Consider the following 27,445-nt stretch of genomic DNA (forward strand, 5'->3'; position numbering starts at 1 on the left):
TTCTTCTATGAGACGTGGTCATTTAAAAGTCAATGTCTGAGCAGCACAGAGACCTTTTGTGAGAGGTCCTACAATAGAGCTCTTAAACCAGTCCTACCAGGGGAAAAAGCAGAAACAGGAGACTGGTCAAAAGCCATATAGACTTACCTGTGATCGTATAAAATCCCTCCTGGAGCTGTCTTAGGGTTAGTTGTTCAGTCAGACTACAGTAACCTGTTGAAGAGCAATGAAGATCCTCTGACAACCAGGAAATCAAAGGTGAGTCGCTCTTTACATATGTGCATTTACTGTATCTCACTTGAAGTATTTGCTTATTTATTTCTGTTTACATTTCTCTGCAGCATTACATTATGGCTTCATTTGGTGCACTTTTAATAATGTTGCCAGTTGCATTGACATGCACTCCACAAAAAGCAGGTAAGAGACTAACAGACACTTGTTTCTGTCTCATTAACATCACAAAACTCCTGCAGATCCAAAAACTTCAATCATTCAATATGTTTGTCGAAGAAAGTTTCTATGCAACTCAAGACATTCTGTATCTTCTCAAAATTAAACACAAAATAAAATGTTAACAGAAAATAAAATATTTAAAAAAAATCTTGTTTCATGTTTGTGTCTTTCAGATTATGTTGTGGTGTCATGTTTTCCTAACACCATCATTGCCAACGTCCCAGAGTGTCCTTATGGCTGGGAGATAGAACAGCTGTCTCTGGGTGGGGTCTGTTATACTGGAATACACAGCCCAGGTTACTACCGCTTCATCATCCCAGACCTAACTCCCAAAAACCACTCGTACTGTGGCACGCAATCTGAGGTGAGACCAACAAATAAAGAAAAAAGGCGCTTAAAAAAAACACTTTCAAGAGTTAGAAACACTTTATCTCCTTTAGACTTACAGCTTATTCTGATCCATCCTGAAACATGAGTCCGAAGCCTTTTAGTTAAACATAATTTATGCAAATCCTCCACGTCCTATATGTACAATAAACTGCTAAGTTAATGAGAAGTTAGTGATCAGGTTCTTTTAGATGGAGCTTGTTTTGTTCATGATGAGTTTTTCTTCAATGTGTAGCAACGACAGTCATTTGAACCCTTTCAAAAGAAAGATTTTGTTTAAAAAGTTTTCATACGGAAGAGAAAAACTTATCAAATCAAATTTTTTTTAGGGATATTTAATATTCATTATCATGGCATAGTTCAACTTTCTCATAGTATAATCTTCTGCTTTCTGCTGTCCGTTGAAGGGCAGAAAAATCAGATTGTGTTGAACAAAGTTTGCATCATAAAGTGATGCAAATGTCTCAGAAACTGTATGTATCATAAATGTCACGCTGGCTTCGTGTGGATTAAGATAGAAAGGATTTTACTCTGAACCAATGCAACAGTCAATCGTTAACACTACTGAAATATACCTCTCAACATGATTTCAGAGGACGGTGCTTAACTGGAATATTCTGGATAAAACTCGCAGATGGCAAGCTTCTGCAGTTTAGCTAAAAACAATCAAATCAAATCAAATCAAAGATACTTTCTTCATCCCCGAGGGAAAATTCAGAGTTCAAGCCAGCTCGTCCAAGGTCAGACATACAGACATGTAACATTCATGACAAAAGAGCAATACAGAACCGAGCTTAAGCTTAGGCCATGCAGGTATTATACCAGCGTTGCCTTACAATAGATAAGAACAGAGATACAATAGGATTATATGGGGTCGAGGGCAAAAAAGGTCATGTAACTCCGGGCCACACCAGGAAGACGCGGTCCGAAAATACAGAGAAAAAAACCTCATACACTGAAGCACAGACTGAACAAGACACAAAGTCCAGGAAGGCGGTGAGTCATGTGGGAGGGGGCTTGGGGTAGATGAGGAGGGGGAACAGAGCATCTGTGAACACGTCTTCTTCCGTTCTCAGGGGGGGTTGCGCCGGCCCAAGGCCGCTGGGAAGCCGAATCCAGATATGATTGTTGTTTGGGTTCCAGGCGAGGAAAACAATTTGCCCACGGCCTTGAGTCCATAGCTGATCTCAGGCAGGCAGCTCCAGACAGCCAAATGGGGGGGGGGGGGGCATTTCCATCGATTCTAGCAGACATCTTCTCCATGTTGTTATCGATACTGCGGACCAGCTCCGGGACCACGGCCAGATGACCAGTGTGGGCCAGACTGGTATCCTGCTTACGGTCGAGTCTGGTCAATGCAAGAGTCTGTGCACTGCTAGCCCGGCACATACCGTTGCAGAATTCTGGCAGCCTGCCAGTTGTTGCCAAAATGTCACAGGTCTTGAGGTAGATCAGGACTCCACCAGCGCCAATCAGCAGAATCCCGATCACCAATAATCCAAAGATGTAAACATCCTCCACGTCCTCAGAGGACAGAACCGCCAGACACATCGGTCTCCATCTGGCCCATGAGTCCTGAACGTATCCAGCCGGAAGCGTCCCCTCAGGACATGCAGGCTCTCCTCTGCCCGATCTTTGGGTTGAGAAAATTTGATCAATTGCGTTGATAGACCAGCCGATCAAATCCATGATGTAGTTTGAGTGGAAGTAAAGAGATGTAAAAAGAGGCTCAGACAGGACAAAGTCGCAGGCCAGAGTGGGAGGAGAGGGAGGAAACAGGAGTGCAGATAAAAAGAGCAGGAGTAGAATCATGATATGTTGAAACCAGGGAACATGAATGTAAAATAATCTACAGATCTAGGATACATTTTGATATAAGTCCTCACATTCCCCATCTATATTTTCTACAGTACATGCCAGGCAAAGACCCCAAGTACATCTTCTACAACTCCATCGTGTCCAACGACACTTCGCTAACGGTCAGAAACCAGCCGGTTAACTACACCTTCAGCTGCATGTACCGAGCAGCCTACCTGGTAAATAACGCTGTGTTCAGCCAGAGGTAAGCACCGCTTCAGCACACGAGGCAACCACAGCTACTCTGTGAGGTGCATGCTGACCCAGTGGCTTGCAGCGTTTTTACTAAACCCTTTGCTTTTTCCAGAGTGGCTACAGTTTATGTCAACAATGGGAGTTTAGGCACTTTTAGATCACAGTTGTCGATGAACGTGTTCACGGTGAGTGGCCGCCCGCAGGTTCATCTTATCCAGTGGAAGCGACTTGCTTGATGTGCATTTTGTGCATGAGTCAATGGCTGAAAAAGATTGGCAGATGAGAAGCAAGAAACTGCCTCTGTTTTGTAGAATTCAAAGTTCCTGTATGCCAAGGATGCTCCCTATGTGATTGACACGTCTGAGATCGGCTCGGAGGTTTTTATTGGCATTGAGGCAAAAGGTTTAAGTAACAGGTATGTCATCAATTATTTCTAAATCATCATATTTCCATTTAACTACATTCATAAGATCAGATAATGTTGCAGGGATATCTTTCACTTCTCAGGTTCAAAGTTGTGATCAACAACTGCTGGGCTACGCCAACTCCTTACTCCACAGACAGGAAGAGGTGGAGTCTCATTATCAACAGGTAATGCACAAGCAATAATATTGATAACTATGAATTGGCTCTTTTACTGATATCCGATATATGTATTTTGTCCAACTTCCAATGTCAATATCAACTGATACCCATATTTTTGGAGCAAGTTTTGCCAAACAAACAAAAATATTTGGAAAACTGTATGTGAAATCTCTTATATTTTGTCATTTTGGGTGAGAAGAGATTTATCTAAAGGGTTATATATATATATAATATGTAAAAGTTGTGTCATTATAAAAGGTGAAAACCCAAATTGATAATTTCAGGTATTACATTTTCGGCCAATAACATCGGTATGCAGAAAATATGGGGCATCTCTCCTGTTAACATATGAACTAAATCCAAAGCTAGAATATGTGGTATTTTATTCCATTTGTAAAAGTTTTTAAGTAGTTATTTTCCAACAGCTGCTCTGCTGACAACACCGTGACCATTTATGAGAATGCCAAAGACAGCCGCTCCATGTTCAAGTTCAACTCTTTCCGCTTCCAACGTCTGGAGAAGGTTTCCACTGTCTGGCTTCACTGCGAGGTCCAGATCTGTGATGGAGAACGGCTCAACTGTCAGCCGGTGGGTACAGCATCAAAGTTGATTATTTTCATTTAGATAGTCCAGTCACAGCAGACATTTTTTTTTTACTACAAATTCAGCTGTTTTTAAAGGAGCAAAAAGTTGAATGGTTTCACCATTTAGCCAAGAAAGCCACGCTTCCTTTCACCTCTTGTCCCTACTCTCCTAATCTACAAATGAATGTGCAAAATGCAAAAACAAAGAGCAAAACAATGTCATTTTTTTTGGAACATGTGGAAGTAACTCATAACATTTATGTTGGTCAGAGTGGTATTATTCTTTTTTCCCATTAACAGACATGTCCATCAATGCAACAGGGTTTAAATGGTAGAAGGACAGAATTGTTGTGTCCATACAATCAACAGTAAAATGTCCAGCTGGGACATTCTCTTCACAGAAATGCATCTTAGTTTGGCAAGAAAACTACTTTAAATAATAAAATATGTGATTAAAAGAAAAGATGAGCTTTGTGGTTCAAAGTCATACTCATCTCCAGGCATGTTTTCTTGGTGATGGTGGAATATTGTCCGATGTAATATTTGGCAGCTGGGGTTGCAGGTTTTATCGTTATATGATACTTAAGTGATTCATTTTTTGGTTTTTACCCCCTATAGCCTTGTTTTCCATTTTAAATTAAAAAAATATATAATTTATTTTAAATCTATATGAAATCTATTAAATAGAACCTGTGATAGAAATGAGCCGTATTTTAAAAACGACTCTGTTTTAGTGAATCAGCTCATTTCAGCTGTTTTTTTTGTCTTTCCAAAGAGCCCATGCTCTGTGAGGGGTTTGTCTTCAGAGGTAGATCCAAATGGAGGAATCCTTACTGCTGAGTTCCACATTAAAGGTACTTCTCAACAATTTATTGTGCAATAATGTCACAAATGCACCAGCTGCATTTCTGTTACAATTTTTTGTGAAAAATAAAAGTGATATTTGTAAAATTTTGACAAACTTAAATTGTTTTCATTGAAATTTATTTCGCACATACGATGCAGTTCTCAGAAAGTCTCATCAGCTGGAGAGTTGTGACGTATGCAAAGTTGCCATGTTGCAATATTCGAGGCTTTTCTGCTCTCTGCAGAGGATGTACCACGATTTTTCAAAGCCCTTCTTGATTGCACATAGACATCATATAAACGTAGACACCTCATTGAGCGCCGGAGAGTGAACCAACATCACCGCCATATTGGATGGGCCACCACTTTCGAGTCTTGCTGCAGAGTCAACGTAATTTCCCCACATAACTGTTTTCTGTGGAACAACGCGTATATATTACACACAAACATCACACTTTTCTACACAACTGGTTGATAAATAATGTTAACACAGTGAATAATCTACTAAATGGAAATAATACATTTTTACTCCTATGAGGTGTTTATGGAAAAATATCATAATAATGTTTCACAAAGAGAGTTTTACATGGTAGCATAATTGCCTCCGCCAAGGAGGTTATCTTTCTACCGGCTTTATCTGTTTTTCTGTTTGTGTTCAAGATGATTTAAAAAGTTATGGACGGATTTTCATGAAATTTTCAGGACTTGTTGGAAATCTGAAAAGGAAGAACCGATTTAATTTTGGTGTTGATCCGGATCACCATTTGGATCCAGGAACATTTTAGAGGCCTTGGTGGAGGTTTATGCTCTTCGAGTGTTTTTCTAGGTAACTTCTGAATTGCACAGTTTTGATACAATACTTTATTTTCAGACTTTGTATAACTGTATCTCTATTGTGATAAATTAATAAATGTAAATAAAAGAAAGAGTCAACCGTAGTCAAGAGAAAGCAGCAACTATTCCCGTATTTTGTTCAGCATACGGTTGCAATAACCGGCGAAATATTGAAAGCAGATCGTGTGGAATTAAATTGAACCAAGTTGAATAATAATTTATTTGATCAGATAAAAATAGAGAAATCCAAATGCATCAATAAACAATCAAACATGTTAGTATCAAATTCATTTATACATTTATTTATATTGCAGCTACCTTACATCTTAGTTAAATAGCATTATAAAAATATTTTAGCATGTAGTTTTTTATATTTTACAGTGATCTGTATCATAAAAATATCTCTGCCCTGTGTAACAAACCAAACTATGAGAAAGGTAAAAAGGTAAAAAAAAAAAAAAAGGTCAGGTAAAAATTGTTGAAGTGGTGGTGCATGGGAGACCCATCCAAGATGGCGACGCGATGAGACGTCAGCTCGTATAGACAGTGTGATACGATGTGGTGTCTATGTATATATGATGTCTATGGGAATGCGTAAATGACACTTTTGTGATATAATTCTATATTGAGTCTGGAAAAACCACCTAAAGTTTTTTTTTTTTTTTAATATAGGTGTCTCCATTACCATGTTTTTATTGTGATATTTAGATTTTGTGCATGTCTAGGTGGAATGGAAACACACCTATTCAGACGCCGGTGGTCAGTGGTTTGGTATTATTTACACGATTGCTTTGTTATTTTATTATTTTCATAGGCAACGGTTCTTCTAATCATGGACACATAACAGGTACGTAAAGCGATGCAATAATGATTGGGATTTAAATTAAGAATTAGGAAATTAGATAAATTAATTAAATTTCTTTGAGATAATTTTATTGCTATTTAAAAAAGATTTATCTTCAAAGAATTTGCAGATAGATAAATTAGCCAATGACATAAAAATTAGATATCCTTCCATCCATGCATTCATCCATCCATCCATGCATCTATCCATCCATCCATCCATGCATCCATTTATTCATTTATCCATCCATCCATCTATGCATCCATCCATCATTTTTTGCTGCTTATGTAGGATCGGGTCACAGACTTCCGGTCTGACTTTTCGGTCACTATCCACAGACCAGCGCAGAGTAAAGATTACAAATACGTAATGCACAATATAAACAATATTATTAAATATATTAAACAAATTTAGAAATGTTTTGAATAAAACTAAATAAAAAATAATAAAATAGATCATCTAGTTAATACTGAATAATTGTAAAACATTGAAATTCTGACTTTCACAAATGCTCTTTTATGTCCTTTTCTAACATTGTAAATGTCTTTACTTAAAACAAAAGGACTTTTTGCATGTATATTTATATAATTAATAAACAAACATTTAAAAATGTAATTCTCAAATATGTATGAGTACTTACACCGCACATTTGAAGCTCTTAATAAATATATATCACTTAAATATTAATTCTTATTTGAATCATTTTATTTTTTTCTCTACTACAGGCACCTCAATACTCATCTTTCTGCTCGTTCTCATGAACACAATTTGATCAGTGTATCAAGATTTTAGTCCAAAACATCAATAATCAGGTCATTTCATGAGAACACATGGGGAGTTGTCACCAAGAACTCAAGGAGTGTGAATATATTTCTTCCTGTCAACGAAATGACTGATTTTCTCACAAACACAACTTGTAACCAAAACATTTATCAGTGTAAAAATAACCTGATGTGATGGCCCAAGCAGTGTTTGCTTTGTTGCTTAAATAAAGATTAATTAAAAAAGACTCTGATTGTTATTCATTTGTTTTAAACTTTATTCGGGGAAATGATCAATTAAATGTTAAAATCAGACTAACGTCAACACAGTGAACTTACATTAGTTGTTTGAATGTTTAGATGTTTTTCAATTTTAAAGATAAGATCAGGAAAAGAAGCAGGTTATAACCGTGGCATATTGCAAAAAGATATATTTCAGATTTTATTCATCAAAAAAAAAAAAAAAAGGGAGAAAAGGCATATTATAAAATGAAAGAATGTCTACTTTAAGGGCATCCAATTATGTTAAAAAGTTAGATTTCTCATGATTAAATTATGAGTTTTCACACAGAAGACATTGTTTATTTGTGGACAAATTGTTTCTCCTTTTGTTTTCATTAGTAAAGGATTTAAACATGAGAGGCTAAATTTAAATTAAAAAGAGTCAAAAAAAAACTTTCTCCAGTTGCATGATGGTTAAAGATGCAAAGTGAAGAGAAACATGCATGTTTTTCTGTCTTTACTGTGACAGTGAAATAAGACCAGTTGGATTAATATCTTGCTGGAGAAGAGAGATTGCGATGGGTCAAGAAGCGTAATAAAAGTTTAAAGTATGAAGAGAAACTCGCTTTTTTATGTTCAGGATGTTTCTCCGAGTTTCTGAATTAACTACCAATTCAACAGCAGGAAGGATGGACGGACAGACAGGCAAACTTTATTGAGCCCTCAGAGGGGAATTCACAGCTACAGAGCATGAAATACATTTTACAAGTTTAGAAAAAAATAAAAACGCAACATTAAAAAAACACTAACTATCAACCCGGTGACTAAAAGTATTGGTTAGAAAAGAAAACATTTATAGTTATGTTTCATTTTGGGCTCCTTATATCTAAAAAAAAAAAAAAAAAGTGCTTTTATGAGCCTTTTAGATTTGCAGAATTAAGTTTGACAATTTTATCAAGTTTTTCAGCCTCCTTCCTCCATATCTGCATAACTTCACCTCCAGACAACGCTGCATGTGCTGTACCTCAGAAGTAGGAAAATTTTACCTGCTATCAACATGACAATACATCATCGTTTACATAGTTCTATTAACAGAGTAAATATGAGTTGAAACGCTCTACCAGTATTTTGCTTAATTTTTAGTGTCAAGACAATAAAGCCGACTTCAAGTTGAAGCTTCTTCAGTTGGAAGTTTTCGTTTCTAATTTGTATCAGAACAAATAAAATATAGCACCGGTAATTGTTAGAACAACAATAGGTGGAATATAAAGACCAGTTTGTAACGTTAGCTGCTGAAAACATAAAAAGACGAGGAATGAGGTGGCTGAAGTTCAGAGATTGTAGAGCTGATATGTGATGGAGACATTTTAAGTTATGAGCCAGCCAGCTGTCACAACATTCAGTGTTTGAACAAATGTGATTCACAAGATTGTAGGTAAAAGAGGGATCTGTAGCTTGATGATTGGACTGCATGGGGAAATGTGAGTGTATGAGAATTAAACTGTGCAGTTTGGCCTCCAGTCAGAAAATATGGGGCATCTCTCCTGTTAACATATTAACTAAATCCAAAGCTAGAATATGTGGTATTTGTAAAAGTTTGACTCCCACTGTGTTTTATTTTTAAAAAAACCCAAAACATTATAGATGTCTCAAAAAGACCACAGAAACTGCAAGCTTACAAGAAAATCTACTACAACATTGACATAAATTATTTTGTGAGATAGATATTGTTGTAAAATTGAGATTTCTTATAAATCTTTTCTCTTCCTTTTCACTGAATGTATGCCATACTGACACCATCTAGCAAAACACACTTCGAGCCAACCATTCATTGCGTGTCTCAACATATAAACCAACATGACGGGTTAAAACTACATTTGAATTGCTTGATGAACATTGAAGTGTTGCATGAGGTAATTGTTGAGTCAAGTTGTAACAGATAAAAACTCGTCGTTGAACTGCCTGCATGAGCATTAAATCATGTTGTTCTGCATGGAGGAGCAGATGTCGAGCTGGTGTTTACTTAACAGTCCAAACATAATGTGCTGAAATTGAAGCACTGATGATCTGCTTGATCCTTGTAAAGTCAGTATCTTGGATCTTCACTTCGTTTTCTACTTCTTTTAAATGTTGACTGTCGTCATCATTAAATTGTGCTGCATTTTCTTGGCCTTTGATTCTGCACCTCTGGCTACTCCTGGTTTCTGGAGAGGAAATACACACAAATACAGATCAAGTATTACATCAGTGTAATGATAAGGGTTGTCCAGCTCCAGTCCTAAAGTGTCGCGGTCCTGCAAGTTTAAGAAATGTCCCTGCTCCAACACACTTGATTGTATGCTGTCAAGTTCTGACCCAGCATGTAATCCACTTGAGGTCTGCAGCAGAAAACATGCAAGACCTCCAGGACAGATGCCATCCAGGACCCATGTTGGACACCCACTGGTTGACTTTGAGTACAACATGCAGTGTCCTGAGGCTGTCGAAATCTAAATGACAATGCAATGCTTTGCAGTCCATTTAAACTTCTTGTTTAATTTAAATTGATTTATAGAAAACAGCCATGTTGAAACAGATGAACGGTGAATCATGAAAAAGACATAACACTCAAGATTTAAGACTTAACCATCTACGTACCCCCGTCCTCTGCAGGGTAACTCACTGTGTGATCTTAGTGTGTCTTTAAATCAGGGTTTGAGTCTGGAGCAAGATTCTAATAGTTCACTCTTGTTTTTATTAGCTCATAAAATTTACAGTGATAAAGGCAACTTTGCTAGAGATCAAAATACTTTTATCTCCTTCCTTTTAGATGATTTTATTTCCCTTTTTGACTGAGGTTCAGGATCCAGCTGCTAGGATGTTGACAAAAAACACACAGAAGATCTCAGATCACATATTTAAACTGACTCCCATTCAGGTTCAGAATCCAGTTAAAAATATTAGTTCTTTGAAAATATTAGTCTTAAATAGTCATGCTCTTGTGTATATTAAAGCTTTGCTGCAGCCTTATGAGTAGGAACTGACCAGGGTGTGTTTGTTGTCCCTCGTTTGGGAATTTATTTCAGATTGTTGCTCCAAAACGGTTAAACTCTCTCTACGGGATCAACTTTGTGCCACTAGGGAACAAATCTGAATTTTTTTATATTTGAATAAGAATTGTTCAATTTGAACCAGATTTAAATAATAATTTAAATAATCATTTAAATAAACAGCCTGTTTAAATAATTGCTTTTAATTGCAATTCTGGATTTCCTGTCTGTGTGTTCGTAAGACCCACTGGCTTAATTTACTGTTATTTCTAGTTTCAATTTGTATCTTTTCATTTCACTAAAGCATTTTCAGACATCTGATCTTTAAAAGTATTATGTGAATAAAATGTACTCACCCACATTTACTCCAAGTTTTAACTATGCTCTTTCATTTGCAATTGGCAAATACTGTCAATCATTAATGCGTGGTTCACACATTATTTGGAAATCCTTCTATTGTCATTTTATTTCCATACTAAAAGAAGAGTCATAGAGCGCTTTGTTTGATCAAACGCACACTGGTCTTTTTTCTCTGATTGTACCTCCATTTGAGATTTGAGACTGTCAGCTTGTGAAGAGCTGTGTACAATCAGAGGATTAAATCCAGCTTTGTTCAGCAGCCAGTAGGTCTTCTGGACGCCTTTACCCTGTTAAGAAATAAAAAACAAAAACATACTCGTCACAACATGTCAAGAACATGTGCTTTACAAGTCATTGTGGAAAAAACATGAAAACAAACCACCTTCATTTCAATTTCCCCTCTTTCTTCCATCTCAAATGATCCTTCCTGGACAAGAATGTCAGCCGTGGATTGAGATATGTGAATCTTCATGGCTGTGTAAAATATAAACAAGCTGGGATTTTAACTCAGTTTTTTCAACTTTCTATTTTTTTGGTTTTTTTTGGTAAGTCATCAGGCCAGAGGTGTAAAATCCAGGTGCCGTAAAGTAAAAATCCTTTCCGGCAGCTGTTCCAACCAGAAACTAAACCAGCTGAATTTAATCAGCTCAGCTCCACTGCAGGTAGATGAGCGTGTTGGTGAAAAGCACCTGTTTTAAAGGTAGATCCAAAAATATGGCAGGACTTTTACTTTAGGGCACCTGGATTATATACCTCTGCCTCAGGCTTTCAGCAAACACTACACATTTGAAGCTCTTAATAAATATAAATCATGTATGTCTTTAGAGATATTCAGAAACGTCATCCAGAAGATCTGAATAATGAAATGCCAAAACTAACAGTCTATATAAACTGCCATTTTCTGATATTTATCTACATCTGCAATGCAGGTGCAGCTGTTGAAGCAGAGAAACTTGGATCTCTATTTCCCTGCTCACATTGTCCAGTTATTCCAGAGGGACACCAAGGCATTCCCAAGCCAACTGAGACATATGATCTCTCCAGCATGTCCTGGGTGTGCCACATGGTCTCCTCCTGGTCAGAGGTGTCCCTACAGTGGCCGTCGGTGGCAGTAACAGGTGTAGAGCTCAAGCACACTTGCAGTCAGCCAGATCAACAGTAGAACCATATGCTTGAATGCCACAAGGCTAAAAAAGACACTGCATACTCTCCCAGCACCACCATATGACTTGTTCTCGTCTTTGGCTCACTTCCTTTCTCACCACAACAGACTAAAACAACATCTGCCTTTTCAACCATCTAATCAATTGAAACCTTTACACTGATAGTGTATAATATACTTTTGCTGAATACCTTCTGAAAAAGTTTACTTACGTAAGCTGTTACTTTCCATGCGAGAGGACGTGTTCACTGTGTCACCAAAGAGGCAGTAGCGAGGCATGGTGGTGCCCACCACTCCGGCAACTACTGGACCTATAAAACAGGCAACTATTGTTTGACTATTTGGTAATCTATCCATTGATTTTCTATGCCAGTTCAATTACAGACCCCTTATGAGCATGAAAAGGATTTAAAGAAAGTTTTCAACAATGAACCAGAACTAAAAATTCTTCATGGTCTCAACTTTTCTATTCATTTAATTACCTTCATATATAATCAGAAAGTATAAGATCCAAAGGAAGTCCAAACTGACCATTGCTATTCAGGATTTCTGGCTCTTTCTATAGAAAAAGACTGCAAGTATTTGAAAACTTGGCTCTTAATTCAAATAAAATTGTGTCTTTAAATAAGCTAACTTGACTTTCAGTTGTGTTTGTTGGTTCGGTCCATTACCAGAGTGTATGCCAACGCGGATCTGAAGGCTCTTATTTGGCGTGTGAGGGATTTTGAAGACCTTGATTGCACTCAGGAAATGTAAAGCCATCATGGATATCTCTAAAGCATGCTGGTTTCCATTACTGATAGGCAGGCCACTGGCTACCATGTATGCATCACCGATGGTTTCCACCTTATGGAGACAAAAACATGACAGTTTCTTCTGGACTAAAGTAGACAGTGACTTAGTTTTAATAACATCGCTGAATTTTTGGTTGGTACTTAGTTTAAGTGATTGATACCATATGTTTTATACACTACCAGTCAAAAGTTTGGACATACTTTACCATTAAATCCAATTGGAAAGTGAGTCTAAACTTTTGACTGGTAGTGTATGTGTGAAAAAAATCAAGCTGCTAATTAGCTTAGCATAGCACAAAGATGGTTTTAGTAGGCTATGTTTTTGGACAAATAACATTTAATGTCTTAATCTCAGTTGAGTTAAAGTGGTAATGATAAATTTAGTTATTTTAAAGTGTCTGTAACATATTAAATAGTTTTTTTTTAAAAGAATCAGACCAATTTCTTTCAGTTTTCAGTCCTTAAACTAAGCTAAGCAAACTGGATGCTAGCTTGTATTAATAATTCCTAACTGCCCATTATTAGACAAATATGAAAGAAGACTAACTTTTTACTTAACTTTTTTAATAAATTAGGTAAATAAATATGTAAAACAAAATATCAAACAAATTGTATTAAACAGATAATGCATTAACTTTACTCATACTTAAAACCTCTTGTCTGATAATCAATGCTTCTTACTTTGTAGACATCGTACATCTTTATGATGTCGTCAAACAGACTGTAGAGGTCGTTGAGGAAGGCTACAACTTCCATTGCAGAGCTGACGGAGCACATGGAGGTGAAACCAACAATGTCCGAGAAGAATATGGTCACCATGTCATAACTTTGTGGCGCCACAGATTTTCCTGCCATCAGCTGATCTGCAATATATCTACATTCACAAAAACAATAGAGCCAATAAGGCTTAGAGAGCCCACGAGAGATAAAATTACAGCTCATCTTGATGCAAACGTACCGTGGCAACATGCTGGAGAGAAGTTTGTCCGCACGAGCTTTCTCCACCGTGAGCTGATTGGTTCGCTCCTCCACCACCTCCTCCAGGTGATTGGCATACTTCTCCAACTTATCCACCATGTTATCCAGAATATTTGTATGACTAAAAAACAGTCATAATTAACTTCATTTGATAATTAGTTCTTAATAAGGATAAACAGATTCAACCAAAAGTGATTATTTCATTTTCATTTCACTTCAACGTTTTTTCTTTTCTTTTCTTTTTCATGATATATTGGCAAATCCAAAAAACAACCACAGAAAATATACTCCAAAGTTACAACAACTAATAAAAACCCATTGTGGTACATTTCATGTAAAAAAGAAAGGAAAAGAAAATTGGAGTAGGAAGAAGAATTGGTCTTATAAACCCTACCCCATTCTCATTTCAAAGTAAACCAACTGGATGGCATCATCTACGGCAAACACTAAGAACAAAACACTTTTTTTTTTTTTTTTCTAAATCAGTTTTTTGCATACAGTTTTAGAATGTACTCTTTATATTTCAATTTAAATTGAGAAGTATTTGAACAACTTCTAAAATTGCTTTTAGGTGCTTTCCATTGTTTTACACCAACCACTGAAATATTCATTTGTTTGAGTGTAGTTCTTGCGAAAGGTAATTTAACCTTTCATCTGCTTCCGAGGGATAGAAGATCAATTTAAAACATTTTTAAAACTTCCACTTGCACTAGTTTGACTCTTTCATGAGCTTTACATATTTTTACTCACATATAAAGGAAATAAATGATAACTTGATATTTTAGCTCATTGTATATGTAGAAAAATAAAAACATTCCCACTGATAAACCTTTCTGGACTGATGTCCTTCAGCCGCCTCCGTATGGATCCAAACGGTGGTCGGTGTTCAGGGTTTTCACTCCAGCAGGCACTCAGGAGTGCGTTGACCTTCTCCTCACACAGTTGCTCTGAGAGCATGGGTCGGAGAGGCTCTCCTTGGTAAGGCGTTCTCAACTGCATGATGATCGCTGAAGGAAACATACAGCAAGATGGAAACATGTAATAAGTTTCAGGGTCTGTTGTCCCAAACTGGATGGGTTTGTCATGATTCTTGACTTTTAGTTCTTGGACAGTCTGTGAAATACAAGTCATGATGGAAACTTAAACACGTTTAATCTCACCATGTATTTAAAGTTATTTTAAATCAACTGTGGATACATTTCCATCATATTTTGTATGACATTAAATAATAATGACATGTTCCAGCAGGATAAACGGACACAACCTGACTTTTCTGGAATTTAATGTTGTTATTTGTACAGCGCGCTGCAATAAGCTCCATCATCAAACTACTTAGAAAAAATATGAAGAGAAGAAGAAGCAATCATGCCAACCTTTGGGGTCCAGATTAAAGTCTTGATACGGACCAGCTTTGGAGTTGTACATAAGTTCCCACATTATAATAGCGAAGCTGTAGACGTCACCTTTGGGTGTTCCTTTAACAGGAAAGCCAATTTGTCTCAGAAGCTCAGGGGCTGTCCAATACATCTCTGCAACAGATCAGCTGATATGTGTTACTCTCCTCCTCCTTGTTGTGTAATAATAATAATAATAATAATAATAATAATAATAATAATGATAACATTTTAATTGACTCACCTTCGTATTTGGGATTTTCTGCAGGGCTGATCTTGTTTTTGCTTCCGTATTTAAACTCCCACAATCCAAAGCCAGAGAGTTTGATCTGGAGTCGGCTATCTACCAGACATGTGCTGGGCTTCAGGTTCCCATGAAGTTTAAGGGTGCTTTTGTGAATGAACTCCATTCCCTGGACCATGATTAACACATTTAAATCGTGAAAAGCTCATAATTAGAATAGAATTAAGTGTGTTTAAAGGATTTTCAGGGATTTTTTTTCTGGAATAAAGTTGTTTGACATATGGCACAATTTTACTGTCATCAATCTGTTCAGATTGCATTTAAAAGTATCTGCTTGGCTAAAAGTGTTAAATATAACTGGGGTTAAATCTAATGAAGTGACTCTCTGAGCAACTTTGAAATTGACTCCATTGCTAAACACACTCACATTGACAATGTCATATGCAAACGAAAGCTTGAACATCCCATCAAGATCTACATTCGAAGCCTTCAGAATGTCCTGCAGGAAAGTGACAGAATAATAAGATTTAAAACACTTTCCAGCTAAAATCTCTGCTCATGACTGGTTGAATCTGCAGTTAATATGCAAAGATTTTATTTTAAACTCACCTTCAGACTGCCTTTCTTGCAGTATTGGATTACCAAACAAATGTGTGGTGGTTCAATGCACACACCAAAGAACTGCACCAAGTTTTCATGTTTCATCTCCTTCATCTACCTTAAAGAGTTTAACACAGTTAGGCACACAGTGTATCTGTATATATTTTTATGAAAGAAGACATTTTTCACAATTTTAAGCTAAAATAGTTTAATCTGCGACATCACATCCAAATTACAGTTGTTTCTTTTATTTACCTCTGTAGGGTTACAGAGAAACAGTGGGATAGGGGTGTTTGGAAAAGGTTACATTATGCACACTAAAGAAAACAAAGTCAAATGAAAAAAAGGTAGAATGTTTAACAAAATAAGGAACTTTACCACATTGAACTCTGCGATGATGGAAGGTTTCTGGAAATTACAGCTTTCAAGGTTCTTCAGGTACTTGATTGCCACTTGATTTCCCTACACACAAGTAAAACATGCAGAAAGATGTTTAAGATGTGAACGTCTGAAAGGGAGTCAGTGATTTAAAATAAGACATTAGACCTTTTTACTCCTACAAGTTAATTAATTTTTATAAGCTAGATTATTTTCCTAATTCAGCACATCCAGGAGTTTTGATGCTGAAATGTAACATGATCGTGGTCCAGCTGTTGGTTTATAGTGGTCATGACTCATGATCAGAACATATTAGTGAACTTAAGGTTTAAATTCTGCCTTTCATGTTTCTTTTTACTTGTAAAGAACTGGTGTAATGATTTACTATTTTAGTTTGAATTTTTTTTCACAAACTGCACAACAATCAATGAATCGCTGGTTCTGCAACCATGTTGATGCAAGTAGGCTGTTTGCTTTGCTGCCAAAACTAAGGTGTGCCCAAAATGTCTTTTCATCCCAGGGAATTAAATATTGTGATCATCTTAAAGCCATAGACTGTTTATAAGGGATGGACAGAGCTTCCATGATGTCACCTGTAGGTTTCTGAAGAGCTGAATTGAAGCTCAGTGGACAGTTTCCCCCATCACCATTTTGAAGGGGTAACACATGAACGCTCCTCTCCTTATAACACAAATCTCTTTGTCAAACAGGATGACTGTGAGCACAGAATGAAGCTTTTACCTGGTAGAGACCTATGGTGGTGTAGATGTGCTCTTTGCCGGTCTTGTCCCGCAGGTCATAGCTGTTACTGGAGAAATTGGTCTGACAACTGCCACTCCCACTCTGACTACATGTGGAGCTCTGGGATAAACCGTGGTTTGCCTGGAGGAGATTCAGAACACAATTTGGCAAGTAAACAATCATTGCAATGATTCTTCACAGGCATGCTTGTTTTTTTTTCTCCAATTCATCTTCATTGCTCTCACCGAAGGCTCTCTGATGATGGTGATGTCGCTGTAGTTGATCATCCACCAGCAGGAGTCATCCAGCTTATTCTGAAGTCTGAATTTCTGCAGCATGAGGACCCCGATGCACAAAACTGCCAACACCCCGATGACGGGAAAGGTCACGAGCACAGCCAGCAGGGCGATGTCTGTGAGGAAATGTTAGATTCTAACGCTGATTTGCTAAAAATAGAGGGAAAGAATTTTGAAGTTGTACAAGGCTTTTCTGCCAGTCAGCTTTGTTTAATTTTACCGTTAATCAGCCATTCACAGAGTTCGTTGTTGAAGCCGCATTCTGGCATATCGGAGGGCGGTCTTCCTTTTGGCCAAACCACAGAGGAAAACATAGATGTTGGTCTGGAAATTGGTCATTATGTGAAAGAAAATTTGGTTGGGGTTAAGCTGAACTTGTAGATTGAGCCATGTGAGCATGTAGTGATAGTGTGCCGGACTGTAAACAATTTGTTACCTGACACTTTTGGTTTGACTTTCAAAGTGGAGGATGGGAACAAACTTGGTGTCACCCCCTATTTGCTGCAGGTCATAAATGGAATAGTCCAGATTTCTCTCCCCCTCTTTGTCAAAATGAACCAGTCCAGACGCTCCTGCAAAAGACAAGCAGTACTGCACTGAGCTGATTTACTGACTTACTGATTAAATATTGTAATTATTGTAACAGTTTTTTTTTGTTTTGTTTTTTTTTATTTCTTATATTCCTCTTCTTTTTCAAAATTTAATGCCAACAATACTGGTGCTTTACAAAGTTTTACAGGTTTTTCTCTTTTAAATTTTCACCTGAAGCTGTTTTCTAGTAAGAAACTAGCAATTGAATCAAGATGCACCACTTAAATTAGCAAAGCATCCCCAATGTGAATATTATAACCACATAAAAAAGGGAGACTGTGTGTAGTCTTCAGTTTCTGACTGCTATTCACAGCATAACGTCCCAATTCTGGTGAAAAAGCTCATTGCAACCATAAAATCGAATGTTGTTTTTGTTTTTCAGTCTTTGCAGAAGCTGCCGGCCATCGTGAGGATCTTTGCCATCTTTCAGGACTTCCTTCATTCCCATTGCGTAAAGAAGCACAGCATCATGTAGGTAGGCGGAGTAGGGGCTAACCTGGAGATGGAATTCAAGCATATTATCAAGCTACAATGCTTATGCAAACTTCTGATTTTATACATCTTATCATGAGTGATAAGATGCTACTTGCTTCACTTTCAGATGTCAGGTTGCTTCGAAATGGTTCTCCTTTTAGTCTCTGGAAAACTTGCTTGAAGAAGTCGTAATATTCGTATCCTTCATAGGTTTTCTGGCCGATGATGAATGTCATGTCAAAAGCTCTGATGGAAGCCTGGTTTGTCCTGTTCTTCAGGGCGCATTTCCACAAATTATCCTGACCAGGAAAAAAAAATGGCAAAAGCCAGTCAGGGTTTATCCAACGTTTCCATTTTTCTTCTCAAAAAAAGTAAATTTTCGTTAAATATCTATCATTCATGGCTGTGAGGTGGCGTAGTGGTTAGTACTGTGGCCTCACAGCAAGCAGACTGCTGATTTGAGCCTCAGCTGGGGGGGAACAGTCCTCCCACCGTCCAAAGACAGGCATGTTAATTGGTTACTCCATATTGTCCCTAGGAATGAATGTGAGTGTGAATGGTTGTTCGTCTTTCTGTAATGATCCTGTGATAATGAAAAATAAATAAAAAGATTGACAGCCAACATGTCAGCCCAACCTACCGACAAACATCACAGAAGAAGGTCCATCGTGAGGAGAAACCAAACATTGTCCTGTCTTCCTCTTAATTTAACTAAGTATGTTCATTAGTTCTGATATATTGTTAAAAGTTTACTTACCAGGCCTGCACTGACCTCAAAATGCTGGACCAGGAAGAACACGTAGTCGCCGTTCATCAGACCCTGACGCTCGGCCTCCAGCAGCAGAGCCATGGCATCCTCTCGGTTGGTCAGCACCACAATCACTGGAGGGCAGAAAGTCACACAATATCTAAACAAATAAGAGGCACAAATGTGGCTCGTTGCTTCATTAGAAACACTTCTGTTACCTCTGGCGACTGTTGAGATGTACTTGACGTTTTCATGAAGCAGCTTAGGGTTGCTGGTGTCAAACTTCACCTCAGCTGTCAGCTTAAATCTGGATCTCAACGAATCCTCCACTGTTTTCCACAGAGCATCAACTTTATCCCAGGTGTTCGTCTCCAGTCCACCCCCGATCATCGCCACATGGCTCCACCCGAAGAACTCCAAGGTCTTCACCAGGACCTCGGAGCTTCTTTTAAGGGGAGGCATTATTTTGATGTAGGAATCGTAGATGTCACTGTTGTCCATTTTAGAAGACTGTCCCACAAAGCCAAACATTGGGATGTGCCATGTCGATGCAATGAGACCCGTGACCTAAAATCCAGGTTTAGTTTGTGAAAGAATGAAGGAAGTTTCAGATTTGTTTTTACTAAAAAAAAAAAAAAAAAAAAAAAAAAACCCCCAACAAAAACGACCAATTCAATTCTGCATGCTTTTGAGGAAATATTGTATTTATTTCCTTCAATGTTAGAACGATTGCAAATGTCTACAAAAACAGTTGTCATTTCTGAAATTCTAATTCATATAATGACAATAAAATACATTTCTAACTTCTTAAAAATAAAAGGTAAATTGTGACAAATGTTTGATAACTATATGTAAATCAAAAGTGAATCAAGCCCATAAGGTCTTCTGTCTCCTCTTTAGGCCCCTGCTGAAACATTGTACAGCCAGAATCAATTAAATTCAATTCAACTTTATTAGTATAGCGCCACTTCACAACAATGTTGTCACAGGGCACTTTACATACACGAACCAATTCATTCATATCCTATAATAGAAACCAACTGATTGCATCGAGTCAATGAGGTGATCTCTGCAGCCATAAGGTCTATTTAAATACTGTGAAATCTTAGTAAAAGGCTCAATTTGGAGATTTATTAAGATGTATTTTTATTGTAAATGTGTTACTGATAAAGAATAAATGAGAATGTTGGAAAAAAGTTTTAGACTCGCCAAATACCCTCCCAAAACTTTCAGAATAAAATGAATATCTCTTTGGAATGATGCAGCTGAAGTTTTAAAGCTCTATCAAATAAAAACATAATAAGTACATTATCTCTGCAAATGTCATGTCTGATAAAGTTACAGAGAACAAGATACAAGAACTTTTAGTACGCGAAGACTTGACAATGTCTCCAGAATGATTATTTAGACACAGTTTGGCACCATCTGATGTCAAAGTCCCTGAATTTAGCTTTGAAAGGTTGAGCACCTAAAAGACTGACTGGCATTTATGTAAAGTAAAATAAAAGTCCCGAAACTTTGTTCACCACAGGTAAATAAAAGCATTGGGGATAAAGTGGTACAAAGTGACTTCGTACAACAAAGTAACACAGTACAGTTAAATATTGGTAACAAAACTACTGTACTGCTTCAACCAAGCTGTGTTTGCCTGTTTGTAAAGTTCTGATCTTGCATGTGCCCACCTGGGCATGTTGCCATTGAGATAAAGGGGTCCTATTATGGTGTTTCGAGTTTTCTGAGTTTTCTACAGTGTTACAGTGTTGAATCCTCATCAGACATGTGAACGGCACTGTTTTTTTTTTTTATCACCTAAACGCATGTTTGAGTTTGAGTTCCAGCACTCTCTCCGTCCGGTTTCCATGGCGACGAAAAACACGTCGTTTTAGAGAGTTTTTTCTACTTGGAAATCCTTGTGACGTCCCGGGGGATAAGGTTCGGTGATTGGTTACCTTCTACTGGTTAACAAGGGCATGTACAAATACATCAGGCGGGTGGAAAACGTGGGATAAAGTTATTTCCAACGATGGCTGGTGAGTTTACCAAAGAGAGACATCCTGCTGCATTCGTTGCTGTGGGTTGCTGTTTTCCACTTCGTTTTCAGGCTCTGATTCAGGTTCCAACATGTAGGGCTGGATGCTATGTGTTGACATTGTATTTTGTCTTTTTATTGAGTTCATATGAGCCTAATCCTTCTGTTTATGAGATGTTACAATGACGGCGAAAGCAGGTGCGGTGCGCGCTCCCGATGTAGTGCAGTGGCGGGAGGCGGGGCTTAATGCGGAAGAGTCTCAATCCACTCGTTTTGCCCGCAGGCTGATCTGACAGCCTACGGAGAGGGTCGGTCTGAAGTAAATAAAGCCATTTGTGACAATAACTCGATCAGTCCCAGCCCTTCTGGTCTCAGAAATAAAAATAAATTAGCCTGAAATGCACAGAATAGTTACACTTTAAATAGCTGCTTGTGCATAAGAGAGACGGAAATGGAGATGGCAGTGGTGATATTCTCCTTACATTCAGTTTATTGCTCAAAAAGACAAAAATATTTGTATGAAATGGACTCAGTGCATGTTTTAACTTGTGTCAGGTGACTGTGCAACCTGTTCAAGCACATGCAGCGCAGTATGACCTCATCAGAGCTTCTTTTATCCTGTTTGTGGGTTTTACAGTGGGGCATGTTTCTTTGTGCAGACATTGGTTTTGTTCTTTCATATGAATTTCCAAAACCTTTTGTAGACATTTAATGCAATAAACACTACACAGAAAGGCTAAAGCTGGATTTATACTCTCGCTGCATCTGCGTATGGTAGGGGCAGAGCAGCTAATGCTGGTGAAATCTGCCCTCACATTCGGTGTCGTGTTGCAGTTTCTCTTCCATCATTACCTCACAAGTCAGTGAGAGACTGAAGATGTCCAGAAACATGTAACCATACACTGACTAATCACAAGGGAGTACTTCCATGTGTCCATGATGACAGCAGATGTGCATGATGGGTTGGAAAAAATGTGCACGTCAAGCCTCCATGGACCTGGAGCATATGTGGTAACACCATAACCAACCTTACACACATGCCACGGGAGTATACATCCAGTTAAAGTGGTACGGTTTTGATGTTGGAATGCCTGTATATATAGTAAAGTTACTTTTTAAATGCAGTAAATAGTAAAGTCATTTCAATATAATTTACAGAAGTAACAAGTAACTTATAGCTAATTACTTTTTTGGAGTAAATCATTCATCCTTAAATATTTCATACTGCTTCACCCAATTAAGGGTCATGGAAGCCGGAGTCTGTCCCAGCAATCATCAGTTGAGAGGCAGGTACACTCTGGACTGGTCACCAGTCCAACACAGGGCCTTGTTGGAGTAACTGACACTGGTAAACCAAGTAATTCATTCTACACATGAGTTGTCACACACCGATTAATGTCATGATGTCATGACCAATCATAACATAATTATTGATCATGTGGTAATTTAGTCATGGTCTGATGTTTCAATAATAAACATTATGTAGATTTAATTATTTTTTTATTTGGTTTTTGTTTAATGTTTTTGTTTAATTCCAACAAAACCTTACAAGCTGCTCCTGTTTAACTGACAAATCTCGACTTGCTTGTTGTGAATGTGAATCAGGACTTGGTTTATGATCGATGAAGGAGTTGGAAGGAGGATAGAAAAAACAAAAAGAAACAAAACAAAACAATGCGAGCGTGATTACAAACATTTTCATGGCTAACATTTAACCTTCTAAAGCCCAAAATTTAGAGATGCTGAGTTCAGGTTTTGGAGAACTCACCTGAACCGTCTGTACTAAACTCATTAATTTCGTTCTGCTTCACTTTATTCAGTTACGACAGGAACGGTCCTCCAGTAAAAGACGCTTGGTGTAACCACCACCACGATGCGCTAAATCCGGAGTCAGAGTCCTGTTCCACGGTGGTGGCAAAACATACCAAACTCCGATCTGCAGAGTCTTTCTCTACTTTTAAGAGCAAGCTGAAGACTCAGCTCTTGAAGGACTTCTGCACTTTAAATTAGTTTAAAAATCTTCTGAAGTTGGAGAACTTCTGTCCAGTTCTTGGCGACAATTCAGCACTGACTTAAGCTGCGCCCAAGACGATGTTGTAGGATCAATTATTCCCATTATTTTAAAAAGGGAACTTTTGCAGCAAAAGAAGGGAACAAAAAACTTAAAAAATATAAATAAAAAAATAAATTGCTCTACCTCCAGCACTACATAGCAACATCTACATCCAACTGGACCTCCAGCAGTCACACTCATGTCCTCTGTTGTTGCTTCCTTGCTTGTATTGTTCTCAATCTCAGATCTAAGTCACTTTGAAGAAAAGTGTTTCTTTAATGATTGAAGAATTGAATAGAACAGAATATAAACTGATAAAAAAAATAAAAAATAAAGGGAACACTTAAACAACACAATGTAACTCCAAGTCAACCACACTTCTGTGAAATGGAACTGTCCACTTAGGAAGCAACACTGATTGACAATATCTCATGCTGTTGTACAAATGGAATAGACAACAGGTGGAAATTATAGGCAATTGACAAGACACACCCAATAAAGGAGTGGTTCTGCATGTGGAGACCCACAGGGATACTGGACAGACAGCTGGGCTAAGAACAGCTGTCGTCCCCCCCCCCATTCCTTTTTTTGCAGAAAGCATGCTTAATTGTTATTTTTCTTTCTAATGTGTGTTTAACTCTATTTGTTCACTAGTTTCAGATATACAGAAGATACACTTGTAATTACTACAGATGTTCTGGGAGGTCACGTTAATATGAGCAATTTACACAGGTATCACAGGTGGCTTAGGGGGTCCTTGAGATTAAAACAAGGAAGTGCTCTGTAAGCTACGTAGTTCATTACGTACAGCCACCGGTTGAAATGCGTGTTTTTGTGTTACAGGTAAGCAAAAGTAGTGAGAAAATGATAAAGTTGTGAGTGAAAAGCGAAATGTGAACTTAGTGCTTTACCTGTGTTAGAGCTCAGTAGAACGTCATAGGTATAACCACCATGTCTGCCAGTACAGTAGTTTAAAAGTGTACGAAATGTTGTCGGAATGAATGCGGTCCTCGAGATTGAAACAAGGAAGTGCTCTGTAAGCTCCGTAGTTCATCACGTACAGCCACCGGTTGAAATGCGTGTTTTTGTGTTACAGAAATAAAGTGGACGTCACATTTCTTCACTCATGCACGCTTGGGAGTCGTTTGTGTTCAAGTGTGCAACATGCAGGTGGTGACCACAGACCACATCTCAGTTCCGATGCTTTCTGGCTAATGTTTTGGTCTGAATGCTGACGGTGTTTTCACTCTAGTGGTAGCATGAGACGGAGTCTACAACCCACACAAGTGGCTCAGGTAGTGCAGCTCATCCAGGATGGCACATCAATGCCAGCTGTGGCAAGAAGGTTTGCTGTGTCTGTCAGCGTAGTGTCATGTCAGTGCATGGAGGCGCTACCAGGAGACAGGCCAGTACATCAGGAGATGTAGAGGAGGCCGTGGGAGGACAACAACCCAGCAGCAGGACCGCTACCTCCTTCTTTGTGCAAGGAGGAACAGGAGGAGCACTGCCAGAGTCCTGCAAAATGAGCTCCAGCAGGCCACAAATGTGCATGTGTCTGCTCCAACAGTCAGAAACAGACTCCATGAAGGTGGTATGAGGGCCCGACGTCCACAGGTGGGGGTTGTGTTTACAGCCCAACACTGTGCAGGACATTTGGCATTTGCCAGAGAACACCAAGATTGGCAAATTTGCCACTGGCGCCCTGTGCTCTTCACAGATGGAAGCAGGCTCACACTGAGCACATGTGACAGACGTGACAGAGTCTAGAGACCCAGTGGAGAACGTTCTGCTGCCTGCAACATCCTCTAGCATGACCGGTTTGGCAGTGGGTCAGTAATGGTGTGGGGTGGCATTTCTTTGGAGGGCCGCACAGCCCTCCATGTGCTCGCCAGAGGTAGCCTGACTGCCATTAGGTACCGAGATGAGATCCTCAGACCCCTGTTACAACCCCCAATGGAGTTTGTCCAGGGGTAAAAAGGGTGGCAACATTAACAAAAGAAAATTTTGGACCCACTTGTCCTTAAAAGCATCAAAGATCAGAAATCAACAACCAAACAAACCCTACAACAAAAGTATAAACCAAAGCTGGCACCAACCCAGCTGAAATCACAGAAGCGTTCAACCACAAACACCAAACAGTCAATTTCATTTACAGTCAGTGAATGAGTGGAAAGCTGTGGCACCAAGGCTCAACCAAAACACAGCTGCCAGGAACGAAGGTCGGTGACAGGCTTTATTCAGGTGCTCAGTAGAAGGTCTGGCCAATCAAGAGTCGGTGGGCGTGTGGCGACCAACCAGCATCCAGCACACATCAGTCTGAGGGCAGTTCCAGGAAGAAAGCCAGGTGTATCAGATCCCCCAGGTGATGATGGTTGGAATGATGATCTGCTAGACGACTGGCCATAGGCCGTAACACCCGTTGTGGGACCATATGCTGGTGCGGTTGGCCCTGGGTTCCTCCTAATGCAAGACAATGCTAGACCTCATGTGGCTGGAGTGTGTCAGCAGTTCCTGCAACATGAAGGCATTGATGTTATGGACCGGCCCGCCCGTTCCCCAGACCTGAATCCAGCTGAGCACATCTGGGACATCATGTCTCGCTCCATCCACCAACGCCAAGTTGCACCACAGACTGTCCAGGAGTTGGCGGCTGCTTTAGTCCAGGTCTGGGAGGAGATCCCTCAGGAGAACATCCGCCGCCTCATCAGGAGCATGCCCAGGCGTTGTAGGGAGGTCATACAGGCACGCAGAGGCCACACACACTACTGAGCCTCATTTTGACTTGTTTAAAGGACATTACATCAAAGTTGGATCAGCCCGTAGGGTTTTTTTCCACTTTCATTTAGAGTATAACTCCAAATCCAGACCTCCATGAGTTGATACATTTGATTTTCATTGATAATTTTTTGTGATTTTGTTGTCAGCACATTCAACTATGGAAAGAACAAAGTATTTAATGAAAATATTTCATTCACGGGCTGCACGGTGGCATGGTGGTTAGCACTATGGCCTCACAGCAAGAATTGCTTGGAATTGTATTAAGTGATTTAGAAGAACAGAATGTAATTTAGCTGAAGTTTGGGTAAAACCAAAAATCATAAATTCACAGAGGAAACTATTTATTTTAACTAATCAATTAATTAATTTTTTTTTATTAATTTATGTATTTATATGTTTAAAATGTGATATTATTTATAGATGTTTCATGAAGTATTATCATATAACATTTTATTCTTTTGTTTTTGTCCAGCTAAAAAAAATTGATAATATAAATTAATAAATGAAAAGAGAAATCAAATAAGTATATTTGTCTTTTTTCTTTTATCTTTTCTGCTGCTTGGCATTCAGATGAAGATTAGAATCATATTCTCAGATAAAGCCACTGATATGGTGTTGTTTATGTAGCAGGAACTGTAACATCAACAACAAAATAGGGTCACACCTGCAGAATGACCCACATGCAGCTGATCATTTTTCACAGATTGAACAACACATTTAAAGCAACTTCACGTGATACTGAACATGGTAATCTTTAGTTTTAATCCTTTATATTATTTCTTTTTTTGGCTGTACGCAACAGATGAACATAAAAACCAAAAAATAAAACATAAAAAAACCACATGTATCATACCTCGGCTTCCTCGGGACACGCTGGACCAAAGAGAGCCGTCACATTTTCCTTCCACACCTGGTTAATGAATTCTCCCAGGGACACTTTGGGACTACAGTCTGTATCCTTGTACACAAAATCCAGCCTGTATTTGTCCAGAAAGGAGGAGTCGGAGTTCACCTTGTCCACGGCTATCTGTATGGCTGAGCCCAGCCGCTGGGCGCTGAAGGGGAAGAACATGTTCCAGGGAGCCTGGAAGCCAATGAGCAGCTTGTGATTTAGGGACCCATTGCTGCTGTTGTTGATGACAGAGGGAGCAGCCAACACCAGTGTGAAGTGCAGCAGTAGTATGTGCTTCATATCACAGCAATGCAGCGCCTTGGAGTTCACTCTCAT

At 38.6% G+C, this 27,445-nt stretch overlaps 2 protein-coding genes across 2 annotated transcripts; one reads left to right on the forward strand and one right to left on the reverse strand.

The window, feature by feature from the left end:
- Positions 1-341: 341 nt before the first annotated feature.
- On the forward strand, positions 342-6,596 carry tectb (tectorin beta; the record flags this gene model as incomplete). Its single annotated transcript, XM_079261168.1, has 9 exons — positions 342-417; positions 627-817; positions 2,751-2,902; positions 3,005-3,077; positions 3,204-3,307; positions 3,400-3,483; positions 3,903-4,065; positions 4,837-4,915; positions 6,556-6,596. The coding sequence occupies exons 1-9, from the start codon at positions 351-353 to the stop codon at positions 6,594-6,596; spliced, it is 954 nt and encodes a 317-aa protein (XP_079117294.1). The 5' UTR covers positions 342-350.
- Positions 6,597-9,691: 3,095 nt separating this feature from the next.
- gucy2g (guanylate cyclase 2g) lies at positions 9,692-27,445 on the reverse strand (the record flags this gene model as incomplete). Its single annotated transcript, XM_079261169.1, has 22 exons — positions 9,692-9,772; positions 11,140-11,244; positions 11,340-11,431; positions 12,332-12,430; positions 12,791-12,965; positions 13,595-13,787; positions 13,872-14,012; positions 14,721-14,898; positions 15,265-15,420; positions 15,530-15,698; positions 15,957-16,028; positions 16,139-16,243; positions 16,508-16,591; positions 17,249-17,389; positions 17,494-17,660; positions 17,765-17,868; positions 17,981-18,116; positions 18,487-18,631; positions 18,726-18,908; positions 19,367-19,491; positions 19,576-19,924; positions 27,071-27,445. 22 exons carry the CDS (start codon positions 27,443-27,445, stop codon positions 9,692-9,694), a joined length of 3,375 nt encoding a protein of 1,124 aa, XP_079117295.1.

This window comes from Telmatherina bonti (assembly GCF_933228915.1).
Source record: "Telmatherina bonti genome assembly, chromosome: 21".
In the NCBI taxonomy this organism is placed as follows: domain Eukaryota; kingdom Metazoa; phylum Chordata; class Actinopteri; order Atheriniformes; family Telmatherinidae; genus Telmatherina; species Telmatherina bonti.